The sequence below is a fragment of the Meles meles genome, chromosome 10 (assembly GCF_922984935.1).
Source record: "Meles meles chromosome 10, mMelMel3.1 paternal haplotype, whole genome shotgun sequence".
Classification (NCBI taxonomy): Eukaryota; Metazoa; Chordata; class Mammalia; order Carnivora; family Mustelidae; genus Meles; species Meles meles.
Window position 1 is genome coordinate 46,586,136 of NC_060075.1, and position 26,480 is coordinate 46,612,615.

The 26,480-nt window shown below is 48.1% G+C and overlaps 1 protein-coding gene across 2 annotated transcripts in view; it reads right to left on the reverse strand.

The window, feature by feature from the left end:
* Positions 1 to 15,333, reverse strand: part of MINDY4 (MINDY lysine 48 deubiquitinase 4) — a 101,740-nt gene extending 86,407 nt beyond the window's left edge. Inside the window, exons 1-4 of one of the 2 annotated variants that reach the window (XM_046019945.1) lie at positions 15,228 to 15,333; positions 9,506 to 9,625; positions 5,371 to 5,606; positions 2,256 to 2,502 (exon numbers count right to left, since the gene is read on the reverse strand). In XM_046019945.1, the coding sequence (XP_045875901.1) occupies positions 2,256 to 2,502; positions 5,371 to 5,606; positions 9,506 to 9,625; positions 15,228 to 15,290 (666 nt within the window). In that variant the 5' untranslated portion in view covers positions 15,291 to 15,333. Of the gene's footprint in view, positions 1 to 2,255; positions 2,503 to 5,370; positions 5,607 to 9,505; positions 9,640 to 15,227 lie in introns of both variants that reach the window. The other variant, XM_046019946.1, reaches the window with a different exon arrangement.
* Positions 15,334 to 26,480: the final 11,147 nt, after the last annotated feature.

A 26,480-nucleotide genomic window follows, 5' to 3' on the forward strand; every position in this document is an offset into this window, starting at 1 on the left:
AGCAAATAAGAAAGTATGGCCAAGGTAGTCAAAGACCCACAAAACACTTTCTAGAAAACCTGGGGAAATTCTAGGACAATCTACCCTATCTTTCAATGTCCTTCACAGGATTCGGATACCCCAGGGGAAAAACACACCTCCCAAGGCAATCATTCCTCCTTCTAGAAGTTTGGAACCATCTCCAAGTCATCTGCCTCACACCTCAGTTGTAAAGGGAGTCTCAACTACACAGAAGTGATTGACTGGAAGTCCTTGTAGGACAGGATCCTGGCATTCATCTGGTCCACCAGTTCACAAAGTGTAGTTCGCTGGCCTTAAGGGTCTCCACATCCCTTTAGGGAGCTCAAACCTATTTTCTTCATAATTATAGGACATGATTTGCCTTTTTCACTGTGTTGACATTTGTAGGAATGATGCAAATGAACTGGTGGGAAAAACTGCTGGTCTGTAGCACAAATCAAGACAGTGGGACCAGGCGCCTGGGTGGCTCAGTGGGTTAAGCCGCTGCCTTCGGCTCAGGTCATGATCTCAGGGTCCGGGATCGAGTCCCACATCGGGCTCTCTGCTCAGCGGCGAGCCTGCTTCCCTCTCTCTCTCTCTGCCTGCCTCTCTGTCTACTTGTGATCTCTCTCTGTCAAATAAATAAATAAAATCTTTAAAAAAAAAAAAAAAAGACAGTGGGACCAAACTTTCCTAGTTAGTGTTGGAGGTATTAAAAAAAAAAAAAAAAAAAAAGTAAAATGGTAATTTCACCTAAGAATATCCGTGCTGGGGTGCCTGGGTGGCTCAGTCAGTTAAGGGCCTGACTCTCGGGGTGTGAGGTCAGTTCTGAGCTGCTTTCCTTCTCTGTGCCCTCCAGCCCCCATGCTCTCCCTCCCCCCCCAAATAAATAAAATCTTAAAAAAAAAAAAAAAGACTGTCCATGCTGAAGCATAAAAAGTATTAATTATATTCAATCTCAACCCTATGGTACACATCTCTTTAATATTCTATGAAGCAAAATGGGAAGCATATGCAAGGACTCTGCCCATTGCTGAGGAGGACAGCTGTCTCAAGGAAAAGCACTTGCACAGCCATGGAGTTGTGAATTGAACTTGCTCGTTTTTTCCATGGAACAACTGACAGGCTAACTGGTTATTCAGACACGGGTATTTCGCAGGCGTTTCCCTGAAAATCAGTTGAGCCTGTCGCTTCAAGGGAAACAACTGATGGACTGTCAGTGATAAAATACAATTGTCAGGTTTAAAAATTAAAATCTGGGTAGACTTGCCTCAGCCACTGGGGGCTTCTCGACACCTGAAAACTTTTCTGATGAGTGGATGGTAACATCGAGAAATGTGACTTTTTTTTGATGTGGGTTTATTGGTTAATAGTGAGAGGTCAACATTCAGAAGATGTCAGTAACACAGATAACTCAGTAAACCAGTGGTTTCCAAATGACCAAAAACCACCCCCACAAGATGGAGGCAGGGACAGGGAGACAGTTGGCTTCTTTCTGTCCTGACTCCAAGTGAGCTGGGAGAGCAGGGCTGGCCTCCAGTCATGGCCCACACCTGGCCATGCAGCGTGGGAGAGGAGGACACACGTGACCTATGTGAGTTTGCGCAGGCTCTCTTACTGAACTAATACCATAAAAATTTGAAATTTGGATTTTCTCTGTTTTCTGTTTCTTTGTGGTTTTACAAACTCCTTTTACATTCATTCTCTCATTTGGTTCAGTTCCTCCATCTGATGGAACCCTCCCAGAACCCCTCCTTAAGGAAGAGTATGAAACAACGATGGGACATTATTAGACTTTCTCTTTAAAGCAAAGCAAATGAAACCACAAATATCAGGATTTCTTTTTCCCTTTTAACTACTATGTTCTAAAAAATAAGGAAGATTTTAAAAAATACTAAAAATAAAAAAGATGAAAAAAAAATAAAAAATAAAAAAGATATTCTCTACACTTGGATGGCTTGCCCCGACTCCTGAATGGCAAAGGGAAAAATGGATGTGTTCTCACTCAGCAAAGAAAGATAAAATCATAGCATCCACCTCATTGACCTGCTGGGTAAACTGAGGGCAGGAAGGAGATGACGTTTCCACAGGGTGCAGACAGTACAACCAAGAAAACAGAGGCGGTGTTCCTCCCATCGCAACACACAGATCACCCCTCCTTGGACTGTCTCGTGGGGTACTCTCAGATAAACCCCTTAAGCCCTGCCGGGTTTTCACTTTCCACTCTCACTATAGAAGCGAGAGCAGCAACCTACCTGCGGGGAACTGGCGATAGGCCCTGACATCATGCCTCGGACGATCAGGCCAGACTTTGGCCTGATCTTCTCACCCATCCTCTTTGTGTCCAAGGAAGGCTCTGACGACTGAAGCTTGTCCATCTTCTCCCACGCAGGGGCCACGGCAGGGCTTTCACCTGGGATAGCCTGCGTGGGCTTACTTTTGTGGGGAGGCCTTTTGGATGATACAAAATTACCAAGTAAATCCCCATCAAGATTATCATGCCTGCAAAAAAGGGATATTTCCATTAAAACAGAGTCTCCAGTAGCTAACAGTGATAATAAATCCTGCATTCAACAGGCACTCATAGCAAGCCCATTCATAAATCTACAAGGATTCTAACCAGGCAGTGCCTTATCATTAAAAATAAAGAATAAAAAAAAAAAAAAAAAGTAAAGAATAGGGGCGCCTGAGTGGCTCAGTGGGTTAAGCCTCTGCCTTCAGTTCAGGTCATGATCTCAGGGTCCTGAGATCGAGCCCCGCATGGAGCTCTCTGCTCAGCAGGGAGCCTGCTTCCTCCTGTCTCTCTACCTGCCTCTCTGCCTACTTGTGATCTCTCTCTGTCAAATAAATAAATAAATAAATAAATAAATAAATAAATAAATAATAAAAAAGTAAAGAATAGAAAATACTTTATTTCAGGGCAAGTATGACCTATAAAATAAGACCAGGAAGCAAGAAACAAAATCAGAATTGATGGCCCATGATAGCATTCCTCAAATATCCTTAAATATTTAATATTCTCAAATATAAAGAGCATCCTTGTCCCAGACCCAAGTGATTACAGAAAACCATAGCCTTTCAGTACAGTCCTGAGCTACATGGAGACAAGACTTACTGCACATCATTGACATTAGTAGATGAAGACGTGTGGCAAACTTGATGTTCCCCAACTATTTGGTTAAGGTTCAGTTAAGTTGAGCATGCCGATGGCCTCTCTTCTTGGGTTGCTTAGCATTGAAAGAGTAAGAGAGAGAGAGATTATATGTGTGCATGCACGTGAGTGTGTGTGTGTGTGTGTGTGTAGGGGAAAGACAGAGAGAGAACAAAAGATGATGAGATACAGTGAGACAAGCAAGGAAAAATGACAAGAAGGAGCAAGAGACCCGGATAAAGAGGACTGGTAATTACCTATGATCTGCGATGGATTGGCAAGAGCCCAGCACTACTCTTACACAGGCTGGTGGGTTTTCTACCATCAGACTCTGGCCCGGGCAAGAGGGGAGGGTATGGAACTGAGGCACTGCTCCCAGGACAGAGAAAGCAGGAAAGGGTCTAGTGTCATTAAGGACTCACAGAGGCAAAAATGATAGAGCAGGAGAGGTCAAGGATAACACCCAAGTCTGTAGCTTGGGCAACTGGGTGGAATTCAGGAGCCTCCACTACTTCTTCTCCTGGTTTTTTATCGCCTCAGAAATATTCATTTTTCCCAGCCAGGCAGTACGTGCCTTTGAAGGAAGAACCATCTTCTTCCACACCACCCTGATTCACCTTCGCATCTTAAGCCCTGAGTTAATGTTTTTAATGGTGCTCATCCTTCGGCAGCTCGAAGCCCAGATCCTACACCCTGACTACTGCCACGAAAGAAAAGGCTTCTCAACAGAGCTCAAGGAGACACCCAGCCCCAGGGAATTAGACTCACGAGCGACTGCAGGCGGTATATTAAGGTTGTAATTTAACATAACTGCTTTCCAAATAATGGAGGTTCAATCAAGAACAGCAATTCATTTTCTTCCTATGAGTTTCAAAAGGCCTTATTTTTCAGATGTTTCCATGTCTACCGCATTGCTTTTAGAATTCCATACCCGTTTTTTAAGAAAATGCAAACAAAGCAAGTCCCTGATGCTGACAAATGTTAAACATTTGAATCATAAGCATCCTCCTCCATTCCCAAGGCCTCTGGTGGAAAGGATCAGTGCTCCTCAACAGGGAATTTGAAAACATACAATATGGGGGCTGAATAATGACTCCCCGAAGACATCCAGATCCCAGGACCGGGGAATGTTCCCTTATGTGGAAAGGGACTTTGCACACGTGTTAAGGTTTTTGGGATGGAGAGATGACCCTCAATCATCTGGGGGGGCAGGCATTAGAGTCACAAGTCTCCCTGTTACAACGAGGCAGGAGGTCAGAGTCAGGAGTAGGAGATGCCATGATGGAAACAGAGGCTGAGGGATGTGCTCTGAAGACAGAGGAAGCAGCCACAAGCCAAGGAATGTAGGTGACTGTGAGAAGCCAAAGAAGGAAAGGAAACAGATTCTCCCCCAGAAGTCTCTAGAAGGAATAAGCCCTACTGACAACTTGCTGTCAACCCAGTGGGACCGGTTTTGAACTTCTGACCTCAGAACTGGAAGATAATAAATTCGTATTGCTTTAAGACATGGTGATGCTTAAATTTTATATGTCAGCTTTGCTAGACTACGTTGCCTAGTTGTTTGGTCGAATACTAACCTAGATGCTTCCCTGAAGGTATTATTTAGATATGATTAACATCTACAATCAGTTGACTTGACGTTAAGAAGTTTACCCTAGGTAATATAGGTGCCTTGTCCAATCAGTGGAAGGCCTTAAGAGCAACAACTGAGGTTTCCCAGAGAACTCTGGTTCAAGGCTATTAACACAGAATACTGCCTGAGTGTCCCGCATGCCAGTCTGCCCTACAGATTTGAGACTTGCCAGCTCCCACAATCATGTGAGCCAATTCCTTAAAATAAATCTCTTTATAGAGGCACCTGCCTGGGTGGCTCAGTCAGTTAAGCGTCTGACTCTTGATTTCAGCTCAGGTCTTGATCTCAGGGTCGTGAGATGGAGCCTCATGTTGAGCTTCACACTGGGCATAGAGCCTACTTAAAAAATAATAAAGTTTAAAAAAAATAATAAATCTCCATATAGGAAATATAAATCCAAAAAGATAAATGTGTATAAATACATATAATACTTGCATATATACATTTACATGTATTCACACACATACCACTTCTTATTGGTTCTGTTTTTCTGGAAAACCCTGACAGTTCCAGCCACTCGGTTTATAGGCACTGGTCACAGCAGCAACAGGAAACTAATCCACCCTGTAAACAGAAGAAGAGCTACCTGGCTTTGCTGGTTTCTGACAGTGACGTTCTCCATGTCGCATCTTCGTCTGCAAGGTCATATATATTGACCAGCGTGGTCTCTGGGCATCTTGATGATAATCTGTTATTTTTCTTTGGAATTGCGAGTGCAGGGATTAGTGCTTCTTGAGTGAAATTGTTAGTAGTATTTCCAAAGTGATCCAGAAAGTATCTGGTAATGAGTTCAAGGTTTGTTTTTAGAGGATTGTCCTTGGCCTATTGTTGGAAGAAAACAAAAATCATTAACCATGTGTACGGATTCACAGGGAGGGTGGCAAAGATGGCTAGTCCAATTCTTTGACATACTTTATCAGTTTCTCATTCATCCATACGTTCTTTCAGCAAATGTTCTGTGTTACAACAGAGATGAAGACAAAAATCTCTACCCTGAAAGAACTAACATCCAATGCATGAGCCAGGAGATTTAATGAACGACTGTAACAAAATATGACATGAATAGAAAAATAACCAAGCAAATTTCCTCTTGGTTTTTCTCCTAGGAATAACTTTAGAAAATATACATCCGTTCATTTAAAAAAAAAAAAATAAATCTTTAGGGATCGTTAACCATGCAAGATAGTAAACATCTGGGACCTAAGTATTCTCTTAGGCTGTGTACTCTGCATTTAATACTGGACACTGGGGACTGCAGGGACAATGCCGCAGAAGGTTATTGCAAAGAACATAGGGAGGCCATTAGGACTGACTCAATCTACACCCGAATCTCAAAAAAAGCTGAAACTCTTTAGTAGTTGGTTTTAGAAATAAATGACATCGGGGCACCTGGAGGGCTTAGTCAGTTAAGCGTGACTCTTGATTTCAGATCAGATCATGATCTTAGGGTCATGAGATCGAGCCCCAAGTCAGGCTCCATGCTGAGTGTGAAGCCTGCTTAGAATTCTCTCTCTCCTTCTCCCTCTGTCCCTTGCCCCCTCCATTTGTATTCATGCACTCTCTCTTTCTCTCTCTCTAAAAAAAAAAAAGAAAGAAAGAAAGAAATGACATCAGGTTTTTCCAACCCTGACTATGCCAAATATCACCTTTGGAGGTTTTTAAATATATATATTCCCAGGCCCTACTGTGTCTTATTAAGCCACAATTGCAAAGATCAGAGTCCTGATTTCTCTTTAAATTCCTCTAAGTAATTTGGACAAATATAGATGTCCAAGCAGCAATCCACAGGCTGACCTTAGGCCATGTAACTGTGTCAGTCCCCAGCCCACTTGCTCAGGAACACCAAGCTGCTGGGAAGTGTGATCAGATGCGAGGCATTTGGTGAGTCTGCAGTCAGAGCAGTAAAAGGCCTGACAAAGGACCTGGCACAGAGAGGATCCTCAGGCATATCCAGGCCTTCCCCTTTCTACCCCTGATCTGTGCAGCAGAACTCAGCCACCAACACCCACAGCCAAATGGGTTCTGACCAACAGCAACAGATTTATCAGGCAGTCAAAATCAGGGGACAGCTTTATTTTTTTAGTATGGGACCCAAAAAAAACCTATTTTGTCTAAGTCTAAATGAAACTCACGAGGAAAAGAGTCAGGGGAGAGATGTTATGTAATTTATTTCGACCATTTTGCTTTTTCTTTCAATACGAGAGATTTATAGCCCTAGATGACCTGAATTATACTTTATGGCTTTTCATAACACTCTGCTCAGAACAGTCACAGCCTTTATGTGAATCTGGACACCCTTTTTCAAAACCTCAGTTTTACACAGGCATTTTTATATATCATATCCTTAACAGGGAAGAACAATTTACTGGAATTAACATTAAGTTACAGGGCTTTCCTAGAATCAGACTAGCTTTGTGTGAATGTCAAAATCATTATGTAATAGATAGATTAATAAATCTATTTTTCTGTAATATATAAGGTCAACTCATTATCTAATAACTACTAAAAACTACTGTATAAATCAAATAATCAGGGCACTTACTAAGACTTAACGAAAAACCCTTCAGTATCTGCAGATAATTACTACTTTAGGGAGACTATATTAGAGTGGAGAAGTCAAAGTCACTTGAATGGCAAAGATGATTCCAGGAAATTAGGTAAAGTTGCATTCACATAAAATCCCCACTGTACCAGCATGCTTAATTGATTTTCTTGTTACCTGTCTAACTTATTATGGAAAAAAAAAATCTTTCTAAAATGTACAGTCTACACTCCTGCCTTACATACAATGCAGCAAAAGGAGATGGGTTGGATGGCTGCTGCCTGGGTCTATAGGACTCCAGCTGGACACTTAGAGGAGGCGGAGGGGCCCTGGTGCCACCCCTGGACCAAGGATGACAGGCATCGATCTGATGTCTTTACTGACCTGATGTTAGGACTGCACCTGGCTTCCACTGCCTTTTTCTCATCAAAGTGGGGCAGAGGAACTTCCAGCAACCTGAATGTTCCCCTAGGTTGATGGTATCCTTCATTTTATTGAGGGGAACTCAGCCTGAGCTACCCCCGGTCCAGGACGTGCATGAGGGTGGTTTTCTGAGGTTCCCCCAGGTGTCTCAAAAACAGCCTTGGAGGGGCGCCTGGGTGGCTCAGTGGGTTAAAGCCTCTGCCTTCGGCTCAGGTCATGATCCCAGTGTCCTGGGATCGAGCCCCGCATCAGGCTCTCTGCTCAGCAGGGAGCCTGCTTCCCTTCCTCTCTCTCTGGCTGCCTCTCTGCCTACCTGTGATCTCTGTCAAATAAATAAATAAAATCTTTAAAAAAAAAAAAAAAACAGCCTTGGAAGGCACGGGAGGGTGGGATGTCACCCGCCCCCAATTCCAGCCCAATCTGCTAAGATTTCAATTGAGTAAAGCGTTACAATTACAGGAGGCTTGACCACCATTACTACAGTAGGACTGAGAATCAGAAGGTCTGGAGGCCTTTCCCCTCCCCTGTAACCCACTGTGAGACTTTGACAAGCCCCTTTTCTCTGGCTCACAGCTCCCCCAGGTGGGGGCCCCCATTCTATGGGTAGTTTAAAAGCTGCTTAGACCAGTCCTGAGGGGCTGCTCCAAAGGCCAAGAAGGCAAGTCTTCTTCACCCCCAATTCAACCATGGGGCTCTCCTTCTTCGTTTTCCATATTTGGACTCCAGGAAATACCATCTTAGTGCCTCTTTAAAAAATTATGAGAAATGCTGAACTATAAGAACATGAGGTTCTTTCTAACCCTGACGCTATGCCCTACCACAAGGCAACCTCTGCTGGAGAGCCCATTCTTCGATCAAATTAGAAGATTCTGTTTTCATAGCAGAAAAAAAACAATGAGGCCAGAATTGAAGCTTCATTCAGTCAGTCAGGCAGCCAATCGTATCATCCACAAACACACAGAGATTATTTACTATGTCCTCGGGCAACACATGAAGTATGAGGATACAACAGTGAACCAAGAGATGCCAGTCTTTGGCCTCCTGCTGCATCCAAGGTAGTGAGTGGGGAGGCAGGTGCTAATTAAAGAACCACACACACATCCTCTATTATAAGTGTGCGAGAGCACAACAGAGGAGAACCACAGGATGCCATGGAAGCTTATAACTGGGTGAGGGGAGTGCAGGTTGGGGTGGATGAGGGGGAGGGATCAGGGAAGCCCCACCCTCACCCGCCCCCCCCCCCCCCCCCCCCCCCCGCAACCATTTGCTATCTCAACTCCAATGCCCCAGGCTTAGCTGAACCCAAGCCCCATTTCTGACTAAATTAAATGTCACAGTAGACTTAAAAATAAGCTATTACTCAGAATTGGAGAAGGAAAATCTTACACAGGCCGGGAATGGAAAATTTTAGTAGAACCGAATACTATACTCTTAAGTACAGTCAGACTAAAAACAGCCTCCTACGGGAGGAGGGAGCACAGGGAATAACCATTAAGGGCCCAGGTTCAAAGGGAGCTTCGCAGCCACACATGCAAAATACGCTCTTGGCGGGGGTGGGGAGGTTAGGGCCTGACTGAGTCTGGAAACCCAGCTCACACTTGGGATTTGTCAGAACTTGGCTGGGCCTGTTTCTCCTTGGCCGCAGGCATGGCGAGCCTCCTGCCACCCATCTCCGACAGCCTGGCAGGGTCCACAGGGGCTCTGACATTGCCAAGCTCCGTTCCAGAACATTACACCACACATTCAAAGCATGTACCTTGTTCTCCTTGTAGAGAAATTCAAGATGCAAAACCTTGCGGAGATCATTTCTGCTGTTTATGCTGAGGTCAGAGCGTGGGCGTTCCTGGTCCATGGTCACACATGTCTTCTTTAAGCCCTGCGGGAAGAAATCTGAATCATTATTTTCATTTTAAATCAAAACCTTCCAGTCTCTGATGGGGGTTATAAATAAAAGATTGTTGGTGTCCTTATGATCATTCCTACCCTGCCTATCCTGCCTTCCTTGCAAGGACCAAAAACTGACTTAATTTATTTTTATATAACCTTTACACTTGACATCTTCATAATTATTATTCTGAATCTTACAAGAACTCCATGGGCTGAGCTGAGGTTGGAGTTGCTGACCCATTTTACAGAAAAGCAAAGTGAGGTTCGGGTCACTGACTCATCCAAGGCTGGAGCCCTGGGTTTGACACTAGATTTGGAGCCACGGAATATGAAGCTTTAAAAATAAACTGAAGGCAAAAAATGAGCAAAAGGCCAATAATGATTCCTTTCTTTTGTCAGGTGAGAGCAAGGGTTGATCTGCCCGGGTAACACAAGGGAAGCCCATAGCAGGGGGTCCTGACCATCCCAGCCTGTGAGTCAGCAATGCCAGGACTGAGGCTCACTGGAAGCACGTGGTAAACGTCTGCTAAGTTCCCAGGGAGGCCATTGCCAACATCCAGCCCTGACCGTCCAGAAGGCCCAACCCCAACTGAGACACACTGTGGCAAAGGTGAGAGCTATTCTCCCTGTAAGCCTGGCTTCTTTGTTCAAAAAATAACCACAGATGCAGCTCCCTGCCCACCTCGGTGGGCCAGGGTGATCACCGAACATGGAGGAGGAAGAGACAGCTCACGAACAGCTCAGCCTGCTGCTAAGGGAGCCCCTGGCTCTTCGTGGATCGGAACCCTCACAGCTGCCAGGCCTTAACTTCTCCCCCAGGCTTTATGTGCACAATCTCACAGAGGCTCCCACTGATGTGAGAACAGGACAAAACCTGCTGCTTGCCATGAAGTGAGGGAAGTAGAATTTGTGGAGAAAGAGGTATGAACACAACCTGGAACCAAAGGGAATAAAAAGGAAGTGTTGAGGAGGGGGAACAGAAAGAAATGGGTGTGCATGTTGGGGGAAAGGCAGGGGCATGGTTAGTGCTCTGGGAGAATGAACTGGAAGGGGTGGTCATAGCAAGCACCCCTGTTTCATCTGGGTTTCCCCATGGCTTTCGTGCCAATTAGAGTGAGGCAGAAACCACGAGAGTCCCTCACTGCTGGATAACCCCTTACATTTGTCACCAGTTCAGATCTTGCCAAGCAAGTCTTGGCACACTTCACAAACTCCCTGGAACTGCGGTGCACACCGACATGTGAGAACTACTGGAGTAGCGGACAAGGATGCCCTCAGGAAGCAGCCAGTCCTCAGTTCCACCCGGTCCACTTAATCTTCATCATTCAACAAACATTTCCTAGGCACCCACTATATGGTGGGCTGTTCTAGATGCAAGAGATACTGAGAGAATAAGACACACCTAGCTCCTTCACAGAGCTGACATTCTGTTGGGGAAGCAGGAAAGGTGACATTAAAGAAGAGATGTGAGGGCAGTAGGAAAGCAAGCCATGAAGACACTTGGGGGAAGTGTGTTCTCGACAACGAACAGCAAGGGCAAAAGCCATGTGGCAGTCACAGGAGGCCAGTGCAGCTAGAGCTGCATGACCAGGGGCAGGAAATAAGGTCAGAGAGGCTGCCCAGATCCTGAAAAGGAAAGGCCTTGTTGACTTTTGTGAAATGGTGGGGTGGAAGCAGGGTTTAAAAAGGAGCGTGAACTGACTTGTGTTTATAAAGAATCACTGGCTGCTAGGCTGGGAACAGATTTTTGGAGATTAAGCAGAAACTAGTTAAGATGCTGTTGAACAACTCATATGAGAGATGGAGGGGCTTGGACTCAATGGTGGCAGCAGAAGTAGAAAGAAGTGGCTACATGCTCTGTGTGCTCTGCTGGTAAAGCCAACAGATGTACCAATGGCCTGGACGTGGGGTATACACGAAGGAAAAAAAGCCAGGAATGATCAAAAAGGTTTTGGCCCAAGCAACTAGAAAGATGGTGATACTGCCTACCAAAATGGGAAGCTTGCAAGGCATAGAGGGAACCAGGAATTGGATTTTGGACGTGTTGAGATATTTATTGGATGTCCAAGAGGAAATGTAAAGTCAACTGTTGGAAAGAATGTAAGAGTTCTGGGAGAAACCTGGACCAGAGATAGGCATTTGGGAACTGTCATCACATTGATGGCCCTGAAATCCAGTAGACTAGCAGAGGCACCTGCAAAATGGCAAGTGAAGAAGAGAAGAGAAGACTGAGCCTTGGAGTCCCCCAACACACACAGCTCCAGGAAATGAGGGGGACCAGCAAAGAACCAGAGAGGTTAGAGGAGGCAATTCAGAAAGTGGTCTCCAGAAGCCAAGAGGAATGAGTTTCCAGGAAGCGGGACACAATCAGCTGTGTCAAACACGTGATTAGACCAAGAAGTGTGAGGACTGAAAGTTAAAGGTCATTGACACACTTGACAAGAGTTAGTTCCATGGATCGGTGGGGACAGAAGCCGGATTAGAGTGGGTCTGAGCAAGCAGGAAGAAGGATTAGAATCAGAGCACACCCAGCTCTTTCATGGGATTTGGCTGTAAGAGGGAGAAGAAAAATTGGCTGGAGAGACTTGGGGGTCAAGATGGGATTCTGCAGGAGCGACAGGAGAGAAGACAAAGTGTATGTGCAACAGAGAGAGAGAACTGCAGCCGTGCCCTCATGCAGGCAACAGGGGACAGATACTCGGGGAGGGGGTGGCTTTCCCAGGAGTATGGAGAATTCACTCGCAGGAGCAGGGAGGGAGGCAGAGTGAGGGTCCGGGCCCAGAAGGGTTTACAACTGTGGTGGTGCAGCCTGTCGGGAGTTTTCTACATGAAATGAGAATGGGGAAGGAGCTGTGCAGTTGGAGGTGAGGGCAGGTGTGACACGGCCATCCCAGAGTGGAGAGAGGGACTGGGCTGGAGAGCTATAAGCCTCAGGGGACTGACCACATGGTGGTGTATTTATCTCCAACCCTGTTCAGGCTTCAGGGCAGGTGTGGGGTGGGGGGTGGCAAGTGAATTTGAAAACTCAGGGTTGGGGGAGCATGAGGAAAAAAGAGAAGGGCAAGGGAGGTGAGCATGTTGTTGAGGGTGTGATTATAACGATGGGTGGGTCAGAAGTAGGGAGAGATCACAACAGAGCCAGGGGCCTGGGAGCAACTGGCAGGAACTGTGGAATGCAGACGTGAGTGAGACTGAAGACCAGTTTATGACAGGCGGGCCGCTAAGGGAGGTGAGCTGCCAGTGAGGATGACAGATTACACAGATTCCGGAAAGGGTGCGGTGCTGGTAGCAATAGGCCTGGGACATGACCACTTAGAATGGGTGGCAGAGGTAGGATGGGGTCAAGTTACTGCAGGAAGGGGAGGCTGGGGCACAAGGAGTCACCTTGGTGGACCCTGACACTGTAGGGCTTCAGCATGACTCTCCCTGAGGGCAGACCATGTTTGGATGGGGGCCAGCATAGCTGGGTGTGATGTAGAATAGAGGACAGAGGAGGTGGTAGGGAAAGGTGAGGCCAGAGGCCCAGCCTGCGGCAGGGTCATAGAGTGCCTTGAGGCTTGGGTGAGGCCTTCCCTTGGATTTCATTCAGGTTGTAGTAAAAAGCCCATGGAAGGTTTTGAGGAGAGGAGTGACAAGCTTTCCCTTGCTCACCCTCGGCAAGTTTCTTAGCCCCCTAGTCTCATGCTCATCTTGCAGGAAAGGGAGTAAGAATTCCTGTCTTTCAGGACTGTTACGAGGATCTGAGAAAACAAACAGGCAACTAGAAGGTACCTCACACCATGATGGCAACTCTCCAGGTTATAACTGCCTCGTGCCAAGCCCTGACGGGGGTACGTGGCCTCCGCACAAGAGCAGAAGGTGACAAGGACAACGGCTGAACTGGATGCAATCCCAGCTCTCTACAACTATCTGAGTGACTGTGGGCAATTCCTTTGTCAGGTCAGAGCTTCAGTGTGCCTGGATAAAAAATGGGAGGGAGAGGAGGCCCCATGAGCCACACACTGCCAAGACTCCACCCGGATCAGGTGTCAGCTCTGTGGACTGTTCTAGTGGGCAAGACAGGCAGACATATAAAGTGTAACGTGAGCGCCAAAGAGCAAGTCACAGAGGAGGTAAGTCAGGTATTCCGACTGGAGTTATCCAAGAAGACCACCTGGAGGAAACAGACTTGGGGTGGGCCATGGGTGGAACCGGGGAAAGCATGTGGGAGAAGCTGGAACGCACGCTGGGGTGGTACACTGGGGTCGAGATATGGGGGAGCCTTAGAGAACAGGTAAGGACTGTGGATTTCACTTGAACTCAAGGAAGGCAAGGCTTGAGGAAAGCTGAGAGTTTTGCTTGGTGGTCCAGACTGAAAAGAGATGGTAATAGTGGGCAGCTTTACAGGATGTGTCACTGACATCCAATGTGCAGCCAGGACTTGGTGACAAAAGGTCAACTAGCCATAAAACAGAGCAGATGCAACGAAGCCACAGTGCATTTAAATTTAAAAAAAAAAAAAAGCTTTTAAAAAGCAAAGAAAGACACTTTCAAAACAGATGCAGATGAGAGATGCGGAGGGTGGCTGAATACAGATACCTACTATATGCATACGATGCTTGGGGACTGCCCATATATTCTTATTAATCCCCATCATAAATCTGCAAAGGGTGGGTCTTAATAGTCTTGTTTTACAGAAAAGGAAACTGAGACAGTGAGTAACGGATCCAGCCTCTCACTGCTAACCAGTTGCCGGTATTTGAACTGCCCCACCTGATTCCAAAGCCCTTCCAATTTTCCGTTCAAAAAACGATTTTCTTTGTATGTTTAACCCAGACAGCTGCCCATGGCCCCTGCTCAACAAGACATCGTGAGTGCCAAGCCCTCGGTCACTCTGCACAGACTGAGTTAGAATATGGAATAGTTGCTGTCCCTACACTGGCTTGCGCGGTAACCTCCAACGACCTCTTTCCCACAGTGTCCCCACCTCCACTGCAGATGGCTTGCAAAGCACCTTCCCAACTTTTGAGCACTCCGAAAACTCTCCCGGTGCAACACAACGGAAGTTTAAAACAACCAAGGGGGCAACCTCGAGCTCCCCACTGCCGAGGAGCACGACTGAAGGGTTCGACTATCGGGAACGTGTTTTGGCTCCTTGGGTTCCCTCGGGGGGACCTTCTTTCCCGGTAGGGTGGAGGTGGTGGAACGGGCAACCGGGCGGGACTGCCAGGCCTGCGCTCCCGGCCGGCCGCGACAAGGCGACCGTGGTTTAAGAGGCCGGGAGGAAGCCGACCCGGGCCGCCGCCCCCACTCCGTGCTGTCCCCCGGGCGAGTCCCGGTGCCGCTTCCTCCGCGGGAGGGGCGGGATGCCAGCGCTGGACTGCGGCCGCGGGCCGGCGTGGCCAGTGGGCGCTGCGCGGGGCTGCGATGACTCCTGGGAAATGTAGTTTCGGCAGGCCCGGGAAAGTGGCGCTCGCGTCGGGTATCCCCGGGGCAGGGGGCGGCAGGGGGGAACTCTCCCTCTCCGAAGGCGTGGAACTGACAGGGGTACCCCTAGACTGCGCTCTCACCCTGGGGCAGCGGCCCTGAGCGGTGGAGGTGGCGCGACCTACCTTTCTGCTGAGGAACTCCCGGACCAGGGAGGCGGCCACCTCCTCCACGAAGAGGCTGTCCATGCCGCCGGCTCTGCCCACGAGGCTGCGCCGCCGCAGCCCAGGACCCAGGTCCGTTGGGGCCAGTATGGCCGCGTTGCCGTGGTGACGGTGTCACCAGAGCCGGGAGAGCTCCTCCCCTTCCTCGGAGGGCGGGGAGAAGGGGAGGAGCGTCCTTCAAACTGGCTTTGGAGCCCAAGGCTTCCCAGGGCCCAGGCGTGGGCTCCCAGCTATGTCCTGGCTCTGTCATGGCTCTGGCCTGCCCTCCGGGTGGCCTAAAACCAGCCACTGCTCCACGCTGAGTCCTGATTGCCCAAAATGGGAAATGCGGAGAATGCCTTACTCCCTGTTTCTGGAGAAGTAAATGCACAGTGAAGTGGCCCAGAGAGGGCCACCCTCAGCACCACAGCTGGCTCTTGGGCTCGGGATCTTGGCTGGCCTGGACTGCGTGGGGCAAGGAGGCCCAGGACTCTGTGAACTCGGTGCTGAAATAAAAGGACCAGTCTCTCACCCACTTAGTGCCTGCTGTCCCATAATAAGACTGCCAGTAATTGAGCACCAAGCATTTTATACAGGTGTCATCGAAATAAGGATCCAATCATTATATCTACAATTTACAAAGAAAAATATGCTTTCCGAGGGCCATAAAATGGAGCTGCTAAACAAAGCAGAGCTACAGAGCATGACCCCAGGCCCCATTAAATGGAATTTCTCCACGCCACAGACTAACATAAAACCAGCATTAGCCAAGAAGAGCAATGGCCCCACAGTGATCAGCTGTAATTTCTTCACGTACTCAGAGATTCAAGAGACTACTTACTTACAGAGCTTAGCAATGGAATTGAGTGGAAAAGTTAACTCCCAAAAGACTGCATACAGCATATCTTTGTGTAAATGTGAAACAACTTAAACCAGAAAATCATAATTTGTGGGGATATAATGCTTCAGTAAAGCCTTTTGTAAAAAGAGCAAGGGAATGAAGACCACATGACTCAGAACAGTGGTTGCTTCCAGAGGGGGAGGGAGGGGCACAGGGTGAGGGAGAACCACATGGGTACATTTAAGTAATTGTCAACGTTCTGGGTGTCATTAGAGCATTTGTTTCTTAAGCATTTGTTATAGTGTTTCTATTAATTTGTTAGTTTAATAAAAGATGACCTTGTGGGTACCGACGCTGAGAGGATATCACGAAGCAAGGCAGATGATTAATTAATTCTATGCCCCAGAGGTCCAGAGGAAGGGAAGGAGGAAAGGGGAATGTAGGGACACTTTAGATGGCTTTGTCTCATAACACTGAAAGGGTTCCATGATGTGTGTGTGCACACATACATGGGCATGGGTAAAGTTCTACACATCACTATACAGCAGCGGTCTAGGAATCTGAGTCTCTGAGCTCCTGAATTTGTGCGAGTCTGACCACAAGAGTTTATGGGGTCGCTGGCTTCTGCCTGGTGCCCAGTGGGGCTCTGGTAGCGGGGTCCAGCAGGCACGGTACGGGACTTGGAACAGGCCTGTGTTGTGAGGGTTGAGTTCATGGGCTGCTTCCTCTGAGATGCTCCAGGATAGAGACTGACTGAATGGATCCCCCTCCAACCTCAAGTTCTTTGAGAGCAGGACAGGACTGGGTGTTTACCTGGGTCAGAGGGCTCCAGAGAACAGAGGTGGGAGCATGGATCTGACCAGGTAAAATGTGTCTGGACCAGCTGTTTTGGAAGGACATTGTGAAAGTCCTTCTAACAGTATGAACCTCAGTCCTTCCGAGGCATCTGGCCCCATTCCCAGAGGTCAGGACAAGGAGTCTATTCCAGGTTGCTCTTGGCAACATGAAAGAGCAGTTCCTCTACACGCTCTCCACACAGCCCCACCTCACTGGCCACCTCCCAATCTCTACTTCGCATGGCCACCAACATGAGACTGGTGATGGAAGCAAGACCAAGCCTCAGCCAGGCCCTAGCCACATGAAGTGGGACAGCCACAGCCCTGGTAAGATTTGGCCTTCCACTCTGCCCAAAGCACACAAGACTTCCTGGAAGCCAGGGGTGATCAGTCTTGCTGACTGTGCAGGTCTGTGCAGGAGGGCCATCCCGAGAGAGGGTGGAAGGACGGAAGAAAGGAAAGAAGGAAGGAGAAAGGAAGGGGGGGGGAAGGAAGGAAAGGAAGGGAGGAGGAAAGGAAGGAAGTTAGTTCCTCCTCACATTTGAATGTCAACAAATAAATGAAGAATGATGGAATTAGCAAATCACCATTTGACAACCAGCATAATAATGATTCATTCAGACAAGAATCATCAATGAATGCTAAAACTAGTGGGTAAAAGCAGAATAGGACATTTACGTAATCTCAAAGTATCTCTCTGTGAGATATTTGTGAATTACAAGGTGAAAAACTGTCACTCTCCAGTAAAGCAAGTTTGCCAACATGACATTAACCAAGTGGTCAGAGTCACCATCATCAGCAATGGGACAGATTAATATCACGTCCCTCCTCATGCCCTGAAAGAGACATTACCCCAGAACAGATAAATGATAACAAAAAGAAGAACAACAACATGCCTTAAAATAAAATTTGTTTGTCTCTCATGGAAGTCCAGGGCTCATACAGAGCTCCACATTATTAGGTTCTCTGTTTCTTTTTCTATTCTTTCTCCCCGACTTGTGGCCTTGATCTTAGAGCCCAAGATGCCAGCATCCATGTTCCAGGTAGCAGGATGGAGTAAAGGATGAAGAATAAAAAGCAAATAGTTCTTGTGTACCGCATTTTAGAAAAGGTTTCCACAAGCTGGCACAGAATACTCTCCATACATCCCTTTGTCAGAACGCACTGCACTTGCTTGGTCACACTTAGCTGCAAAGGAGGGTGGGAAATGTAGTCTTTGGTTGGCAGCCATGTGCCCAGCTAAAAAATTCTATTACTATGAAAGGAATGATGGATACAGGAAGTCAACTAACAATCTTTGGCACACTGGTGTCATTTTGTTTCAAAATGGCCTATTTCTACACCCTTGGTCCTTTTTTTTTTTTTTTTTTAATTTTATTTATTTATTTGACAGACAGAGATCACAAGTAGGCAGAGAGGCAGGCAGAGAGAGGGAGAAGCAGACTCCCACTGAGCAGAGAGCCCGACTAGGGGCTTGATCCCAGGACCCTGGAATCATGACCTGAGCTGAAGGCAGAGACTTTAACCCACTGAGACACCCAGGCGCCCCTCTTGGTCCTTTCTATTTGGATCTCAAATCATGGTACCCTTTCCACCTCAAATACTTACTGTACACACAACACACACACCCAGTTGTGTGCCTGGATATGTCTGTTGCTCAGACCCCATATCCTGCAGACCTGGATCCCCAAACACGCCTGGGCCAGTCATGCTTCCTTGCCTGTGCATGACTTCAAATCTCCACACCATTTCCTGTTAGGAGAGACAGTAGTCTCCGGGAACTCTCCCACAGCCTCTATGCTAACATTTAAGCTGATTTAAATGGAGATAACCAGAAATGTCCAACTTTTGTTCCTTCCTTCCTAGATAAGCAAATTAAAATGCCTGTGGTAAACAACTGTTTCTCTTGACCTTGGGCTTTTTCAGAGCTCTGAGGAGAAAAAAGGGATATTTGGGGTTTTTGAAGTTTGCATGGAGTAGCAAGATGGCAGGACTGGTCAGTGTTTCTGATGGAGCCTGAGGACCACCACTCACCCAGAATGCACCAGGGCAAGAAAGGTCTGCGTTTAAGGGTAAAAATGGCTACAGCCACCAATCTCTTATCATTGTGTCTTTGCTTCCTGGTCCCCAACTCCACCCACCACCACCAGCTCCACCCCCACAATCATGTGGGGTGTTACAGTCTTGGGGTGGGAGGAGATTGGGAAGTTGATATGCTTTTGGAACCTGCAGAGTCTTTGTGGAAGCTTTTCTCCAAGTCGGCACAGCCAAGTACAGCACCTGATTCCCGTAATACGATAGAGTGGCAGCGTGGGGAGTTGGGAATCTCCTGAGACTCTATAACCAGCAACCTGTGTCTTCTTTGTTTTTATTTGTGCCACTGCAGGCGGAGTGAAGTCGGCATGGGTCCTGTATTATTAGTCACACCACACAAGGTTTTCCCTCTGCCAGAAATGGCTAGCCCTTCTCCTCCCCTTAGACATTATGAACAACTCACTCTTAAAACCCAGCTCAACGGTCACCTCCAGGAAGCCTTCCTGGAATTTCCTCACACCAGCTCCACGCTCTCCTGGCACTCTGTGAGATGACAGTGGGGGCAACAGGTGAAGCTCTTAGGCTCTTGAGCTACATGGCCTGGCTCAGCTTCTTTGTAGCTGTGTGGTTTGAGCAAGACTTTTAACACCGATGCCTCAGTTTCCCCAACTGTAAAATGAGGAATAAAAGCAATACCTTCCACATGGGGCCTTTGGGGGAATTAAACAAGTTTTACATGCTTTTTAAAGTGGTTGGCGTCATAGCAATGTTAGTCACAACAGCCAAAGGTGGAAATGATCTAAGTGCCCACTGATGGGTGCAGGCATAAACACAGTGGGGTAAGGTGTTCCCTACGATGAAATATTATCCAGGCTTAAAAAGGAAGGAAACTCTGCAATAGGCTACAGCATGGATGAACCTTGAACACATCATGCTTGGTGAAACGAACCAGCCACAGACAGACAAACACAGCATGACTCAGTGCCCAGTGCCCAGAGTAGTCAAGTTCATACAGGCGGGAAGGAGAATGGTAGTTGCCAGGGGCTGGGGACAGAGGGAAATGGGGAGTAGTTTTTCAGTGGACACAGAGTTGTTTTTCAATGGACTCAGCTTCGGAAGTTACAAGTGTTCTGGAGATGGACGGTGGTGCAGTTTGTACAACAACGTGATTACATTTAATGTCACTGACCTGCACACTTAGAATGGTTAAGACAGTAAACTTCAAGGTATGTGTATTTAATCACAATGTTAAAGTATTTTTTAAAAGGGGCTCGCACGTAATAAATGCCAGGAGGGTGCCAGCTACGCATTTAGCACGTGATCTGTGTGTTTGTCATCTGTCCCTGTCCTCCAGGGTGGCCACTGAGGGAGTTTGCCACTGGCATAACGAACACTCCAGAAACAGCAGGAGGAAGGCTGAAGCTGCAGAACTCATGCAGGGAGAGATGGAATTGTTGCAGGGAGAGAAGAGTACGGGACAAGGCAAGGAAAATCCCAAATGGAGACTAGTCCCCAAGGAGCGGCAGCATGGAAGAAAACTGGCCCAGGACGAACCTGGGGAGCTCGACCTGAAACGGAGTTCACAGCACCAGGGAGGGCCACCAAGGAGAGCTGGGAGCCCTTCCTCTTCAGGCCTTGGGAGGGGGGTGGGGTGCCTGCCACCATCATGCTGGACATGTGGTCCCCCAGTCTGCCCACAAGGGTGTTGGAGGCAGCTGTCACGTGGAGGCCAGTGCCCACTGGAAATGGAGGTTGAGGTGCTGACCTCTAAGGACAGGCTGTCATGCAGCCCCTGCAAGTCCCCCAGAGGAACGTGTGGAAGGGGTCTGAGGCATGAGAGTAGGTGCAGGGTGACCGCTTTCATGTCCAGGACACACCCAGTTGGCCATACATACGTTGTGTCTGAGGATACTGCCTCCAAGCCAAGGGTCTCATACGGGGAGCACCCCACCTCCTTCTGCCTGTTGATCTTTCCGCCACAAGCGTTTCTAAAACCTGCCCAAATGCGATGTCTCTCCGGCCCAGTCCAGAGAAGGGTCCACTCCAATAGATACACATTGAGGGAAGGGCTGGAGCTGCTGGGGCTGACCAGGCCCCATGCAGGGAGAGTCCCTAGGGGAGGTGGGGCTTCTGCACACTTCCAAGCTTGTGGGGACACCTAGTGGAGAAGAGGGTACACTGGCGTTGTCACTCCAATCTCTCACCAGCTTGCTGTGTCTCTGGACAAGTCACGCACCCTCTCCCAGACCTCAGCTTCCTGAATTATTGAACAAAGGGATTGGACTAGATCATTTTAAGGGGCTGTTCCAGATCTTTTACAGGGAAATAATGTCAACAGGCTTTTGTGCAAAAATCTTTTACTTGCCAAAGCACTTTCCCATCAACGATTTCCGGCTCCTAGAATTCTCTTGTAGATTATTGGATTGGATCTCATCTCCCCTACTTCACAGAAGGGAAACAGGAGGCCCAAACAAGGGAAAAGACTCACCCAAGGTCATCCAGCCAATTAGTGGCGGGGCTGAGATTAGAATCCTAGAATCCAGGTTTCTTGACTCTTACAAGGGGATGTTATGTCCAGCTGTGCAGAGTACACCCCACACAAAGGTAGGGGTTGTGGGAGAAAGGAAGCTGAAAAATGCTTGGAGGAAAGGGTGGGGGGGGAGGGACCAAGTAAGCCTTAAGGAAAGAGTACCATTCTCTAGTTGGTCCATTCAGAAGGGGCATCTTGTTCTCAGAGTCCTTCCAAAGGGAGAAAAATACATTTCCCCAGTTGATCATCCCAGAGGGCCCCTTTCTATAATTTGTCCATCTCTAGGAGGCCCCTTTTCCTAATTCATACAAACAGCCCTGACTCTCAGACTGTACTCTTTCCCTCTAGGCTGAATGACCAGATCTGAAACAGGGCTGCCACATGAAATTCAGAACTTTCAGTTAAATTTGAAATTTGATAAGCAGTAAATAGTTGTTTAGGATAAGTATGTCCCATGCAACTTGGGGACATGCTTTGATAGTTTAGATGTTCATAAATACGTGATAAAATTTATTTTTAAAGAGAATAATAAATATAAAATTCACCCTAGTGATCTCAGGTGGCAAATGCAGGGGGCAAGGAGTGGGGGAGAAGCCCATTAAGTATCACATCTGAGTACTCAGTTTGGGTGGTGGTTCACACCCCTACATGTAATATAGTCACAACAAATGTAGACAATGAAGGGAAGAAGGAGAGGTATGGACAGACAGGTGGATGGATGGATAGATAGATAGTATTGTCACAACAGGTAAAGACAGTAGAGGGAAAAAGGAAAAATGACAGAGAGAGGATGGAAGAAAGGGAAGGAGGGAAGAAGGAAGGGAAGGAAGAAAGGAAGGAAGGATACTTCCATCTGGTCTTCAACGATCATATCTCGCTATATCACATCTCAGTACAGTCCTGTGATGAGAAACGTGCCCTCAAAAGGGGTATAATTCTGCAACTTGGGGACCCATCTACTATCCCACCCAGAGGACTGGTCCCGTCCTGGACGGACCTACTGTCCTGAAAATGTCAGAGACAACAGTGAAGGCAGAGAAGCCTCTGAGAGTAGGGGTTGAAGCCCAGCCCCCCAGGAAATCCCCTCCCCTAGCCCTGTGTCCTACATGTTCCCTTCCAGCTCACAAAAGCCCATCTCACTGGGCAGTAGAGCAGGAGGGAGTGATTATCTCTGCAGGACTCACAGGCACTGAGTGGTTCATATGGCAGGGACTGAAGTCAATGAGCATGCTCCCTGCGGGACGAGAGAGGTGACTGAGAATCGTAAAGGGCAGGTGAAAGGAATAAGACCTGAGACAGACAGATACCCTGGGTCTACCCACGAGGTAACAGCACTGACCATGACTGTCACCATGGTTCCCGTGATCCAAGCCCCATGCGTCATACTCTGTACGTCTTAATTCCCATTTACACTTCAGGACTACCCTGTGTAGTGACTACAACTTCTAATTCCATTCTCAAGAATAGAAAACTGAATCTAAGCCAGGATAAACAATGAGCCCGATATCTGTCAGCGAAGAGCATAACCACTGCCTTTCCAGGAGCCCTAGGCCATGCTCTGGAGCCGATTCTGGGCTACAGTGTTCAGAGGAGCCCTTCTAGGGACAGGGTCATTTAGGTTCAAGGCTGACTGTGAGCATCCCTTGGCTGGTCAGCGTCACCTGGATGGCTGTCCGGGGTTGGGGGAGGGGATGGGTAAGAACAAGAAGCTGGGGCTGAGGAGATGACTGGGAAGATGGCCCTGCGGTCAGTGGAGGGTCCCCTGGAGGCTGAAATGAAGTGTGACTTCCAACATGGTGCCCAGAGCCAGGGCTTGGGCTGCTGTGAAAGCCATAGCGGGAAGTGGTTCTGGTTACTCGTGCCCCCTGCTCTCTTCCTCCAGGGGTGCCCCTCCTGCCTGCCTGGGTCTTATGAGGACTCCAGCTACTCCAGACTCCATCCTCAGAATTCTGTCCCCATCCCCTGGCTCCGCCCATGCCTCTCCTTGGTCTTCCCCTCCTGGGGAGATGCAGAAGGGGATCTAGGGACTTCACCCCACCAGAACACTGACATACCTTTACAGAAACTCATATAAACCCAGAGCCATGACAGCCAAGGCTGCCGCTCCCCTGCCCTGCTTCCTTGAGGGATGGACCCTGGTCCACCAAAGGTAATTAGGGGTGCCCAGTCCCACAGCCTCTTCTCAACTCTGCCAGCCATGGGCTGCCATGTGACTTTGGACAGCTAACAGACTTCAGTTTCCCCAGTTGTGTGCCCGCTTCTCTGGCTGTGAGAACCAAAGTTGTTCCCCTAGGTCACAGGTAGCATGAGCCTGATGGCACAGTGAAGTCCCCATTGGTCCCCTCATGGTCAGTGGGGCCCTGTGGCTCTCCCTAGGCAGCAGGCCAGGCTCCGCACATCCCAGCTTATCTGGAGGTAATCGTTCAGACCCTGGGGTGCAGGACAAGATGGCGGACTGCATCACTGTGCAAGCCACTGCTGATATCAGAAAACAGCCACTGTTTTCCATGAATGCAGCAAGGGCACGCTGTCATAAAGCAGAAACGGTCAGAGGAGGGCTTGGCTTCTTGGCTGCTGACTTGCCTTGAGACCACAGGTAAGCCAGTGCTCAGGGCTCAGTGTTCTTCTCCCTCAAGATGGGAATGGGTTGTGATACCTCCCACAGACAGAGAGAAGCTTGCCCCCCTTTTCTGGCACCAGGGAGTGACTGACTTGGCCACAAACCAGATAGACAGGAATCTGCTGCACTGGAGGTCAGGTCTCTTGCCCTAGAAGCTGGAAGGACAAGAATGTCTTGTTCTGGGTACCTGCGTGATTTGGTCAGTTAAGTGTCCGACTCTTGATTTTGGCTCAGGTCATGATCTGAGTCATGAGATCGAGCCTCCCGTTGGACTCCACATTGCTTGAAATGCTCTTTCCCTCTCCTTCTGCCCCTCCTCCCTGCACTGCACCCCCCCCCCCCAGTCTCTCTCAAAAAACCAACCAAACAAACAAACAAATGTCTTGTTCTGGTTTTAAATAAACCAACAATTCTAACCCCATAGGGCCCAACAGACTCTGTCTTCCACAGTGGCAAGAAAACCCAGCAGTCATTCAGTGCCTGGTTCCCAAGGGTTGGGTACCTGGGCAGTTTCCAGGGAGGCCTGGAACCATGATACCAGCCCACAGAAGGTATTCAGAGCAGGCAGGAGGCTGAAGCTCTCCTGTTGTATAATTTGGGAGCATATAATAAAGGGATGGCATTAGCAAAGGTGTGGGCAGGCTGGAGGGAAGCCACAGGTAGGTATATTAATCAGGGTTCCCCAGAAAAACAGAACCAACAGGATGATAGACATATATACGTATATAAGAGATTTGTCTTAAGGAATTGTTCAAGCAATTACGGAGGCCAGCAAGCCCACAGACTGCAGGGTAGACCAGTAGGCTGGAGACCTGGAAGGACCTGATGCCGCAATTCATATACGAAGGTTATCAGGCTGGAAAACCAGAAAGAGCCAGTTCAAGAGCCAATTCAAGTCCAAAGATCATCTGCTATCAGAACTCTGTCTTGCTTGGGAAAAGGCAGGCATTTGTTTTATTCAAGAATTCAACTGATGGGGGGCATCTGGGTGGCTCAGTGGGTTGAGCTTCTGCCTTCAGCTCAGGTCATGATCCCAGGGTCCTGGGATGGAGGCCCACATCGGGCTCTCTGCTCGGCAGGGAGCCTGCTTCCCCCTCTCTCTCTGCCTGCTTCTCTGCCTACTTGTGATCTCTCTCTATGTCAAATAAATAAATAAATTAAATATTTTTTTAAATCAATTTAAAAAAGAATTCAACTGATGGGATGAGGCCCACCCACATTATGGAGGGCAGTCTGTGTACTGAAAGTCTACCAGTTTAAATGCTAATGTCGTCCAAAACACAGAAACATTCAGGATCATGTCTGACCACACATCTGGGCCCAGCTCACTGACACACAGAATCATCCATCAGAGGACTCCAGGATGAGGAGCAGATTGAAGACATTATCTGTCTTAGACCTGAGACAGCCATAGGGAGAAGGCCTCCTGAAGCAGCCAAGAGCAAAGGAGCTAAAGAAAAAGATACCCAGATCTCAGTCTCCCCTTTGCCTCCTATATCCTACCAACTCCAGCTGAAATCTGGAGGGCAAGGGAGCTGCTAACAGAGTCCATGTAGGCCAAGCTCCTGGGGCTCACAAAGTGATGCAGAAGGATGGAGAGAGGTATTGAGGGATACATGGGAGATGCCCAACATGACATCCCACCAACCATTATGGAATTGAACCTTGGACATCTATGTACATCCCAGGGGATACCCCGAGCCCCTGCAGTGGGATGCGGGCATCTGGGGGTGGGGGGAGATCAGCCTTCCCAGAACCATCTACCGTGCTACAGTTGGATGACAGAGGAGGCCCGCTCCATCTCAGGGTTTCCAGGGCCTCCCGCTGCCCAGAGAAATGAATCCAAATGACCCCGGCATTCCAGAACGTCTGTCCTCAGGCCTCAAATATCTCCACCAATTCTACCCTCCTCCATCCCAGCACATATCCTGACTTTGGCCTGGCCAGGAGGCTTCAGAGCACTAGGGTCATCCACTCAAATTCAAGTCTTTTAGGAATAGATTCTAAGGAAGCCTTTTTCAACGTCAGCACCATTGACATTTCAGGCCACATATTCTCTACTGTAGTGGGGGCTGAACATGCAGCAGCATCCCCGGTCTCAACCCCCGAAAGGCCAGCAGCACTCCATCCCTGTCTGTGATGACCAACCATGTCTCCAGATGCAGCCAGATGTCTCTTGGGAGGCAAAGTCACCCCCAGCTGAGAAGCACTGTCCTAAGGTTTGCCTTGTATCAACCTGAAAACCCTTCCTTCACACCAGGGATGTTTCAGTCCCTTTTTAAGAATGTCTGCATTGTCTTAAGCATCTTTCTTTATCGGGACTTTTGGATAGCTCCAGAGAAGTTCCATTCAAGGGGACTTCTGCCTTACTTTC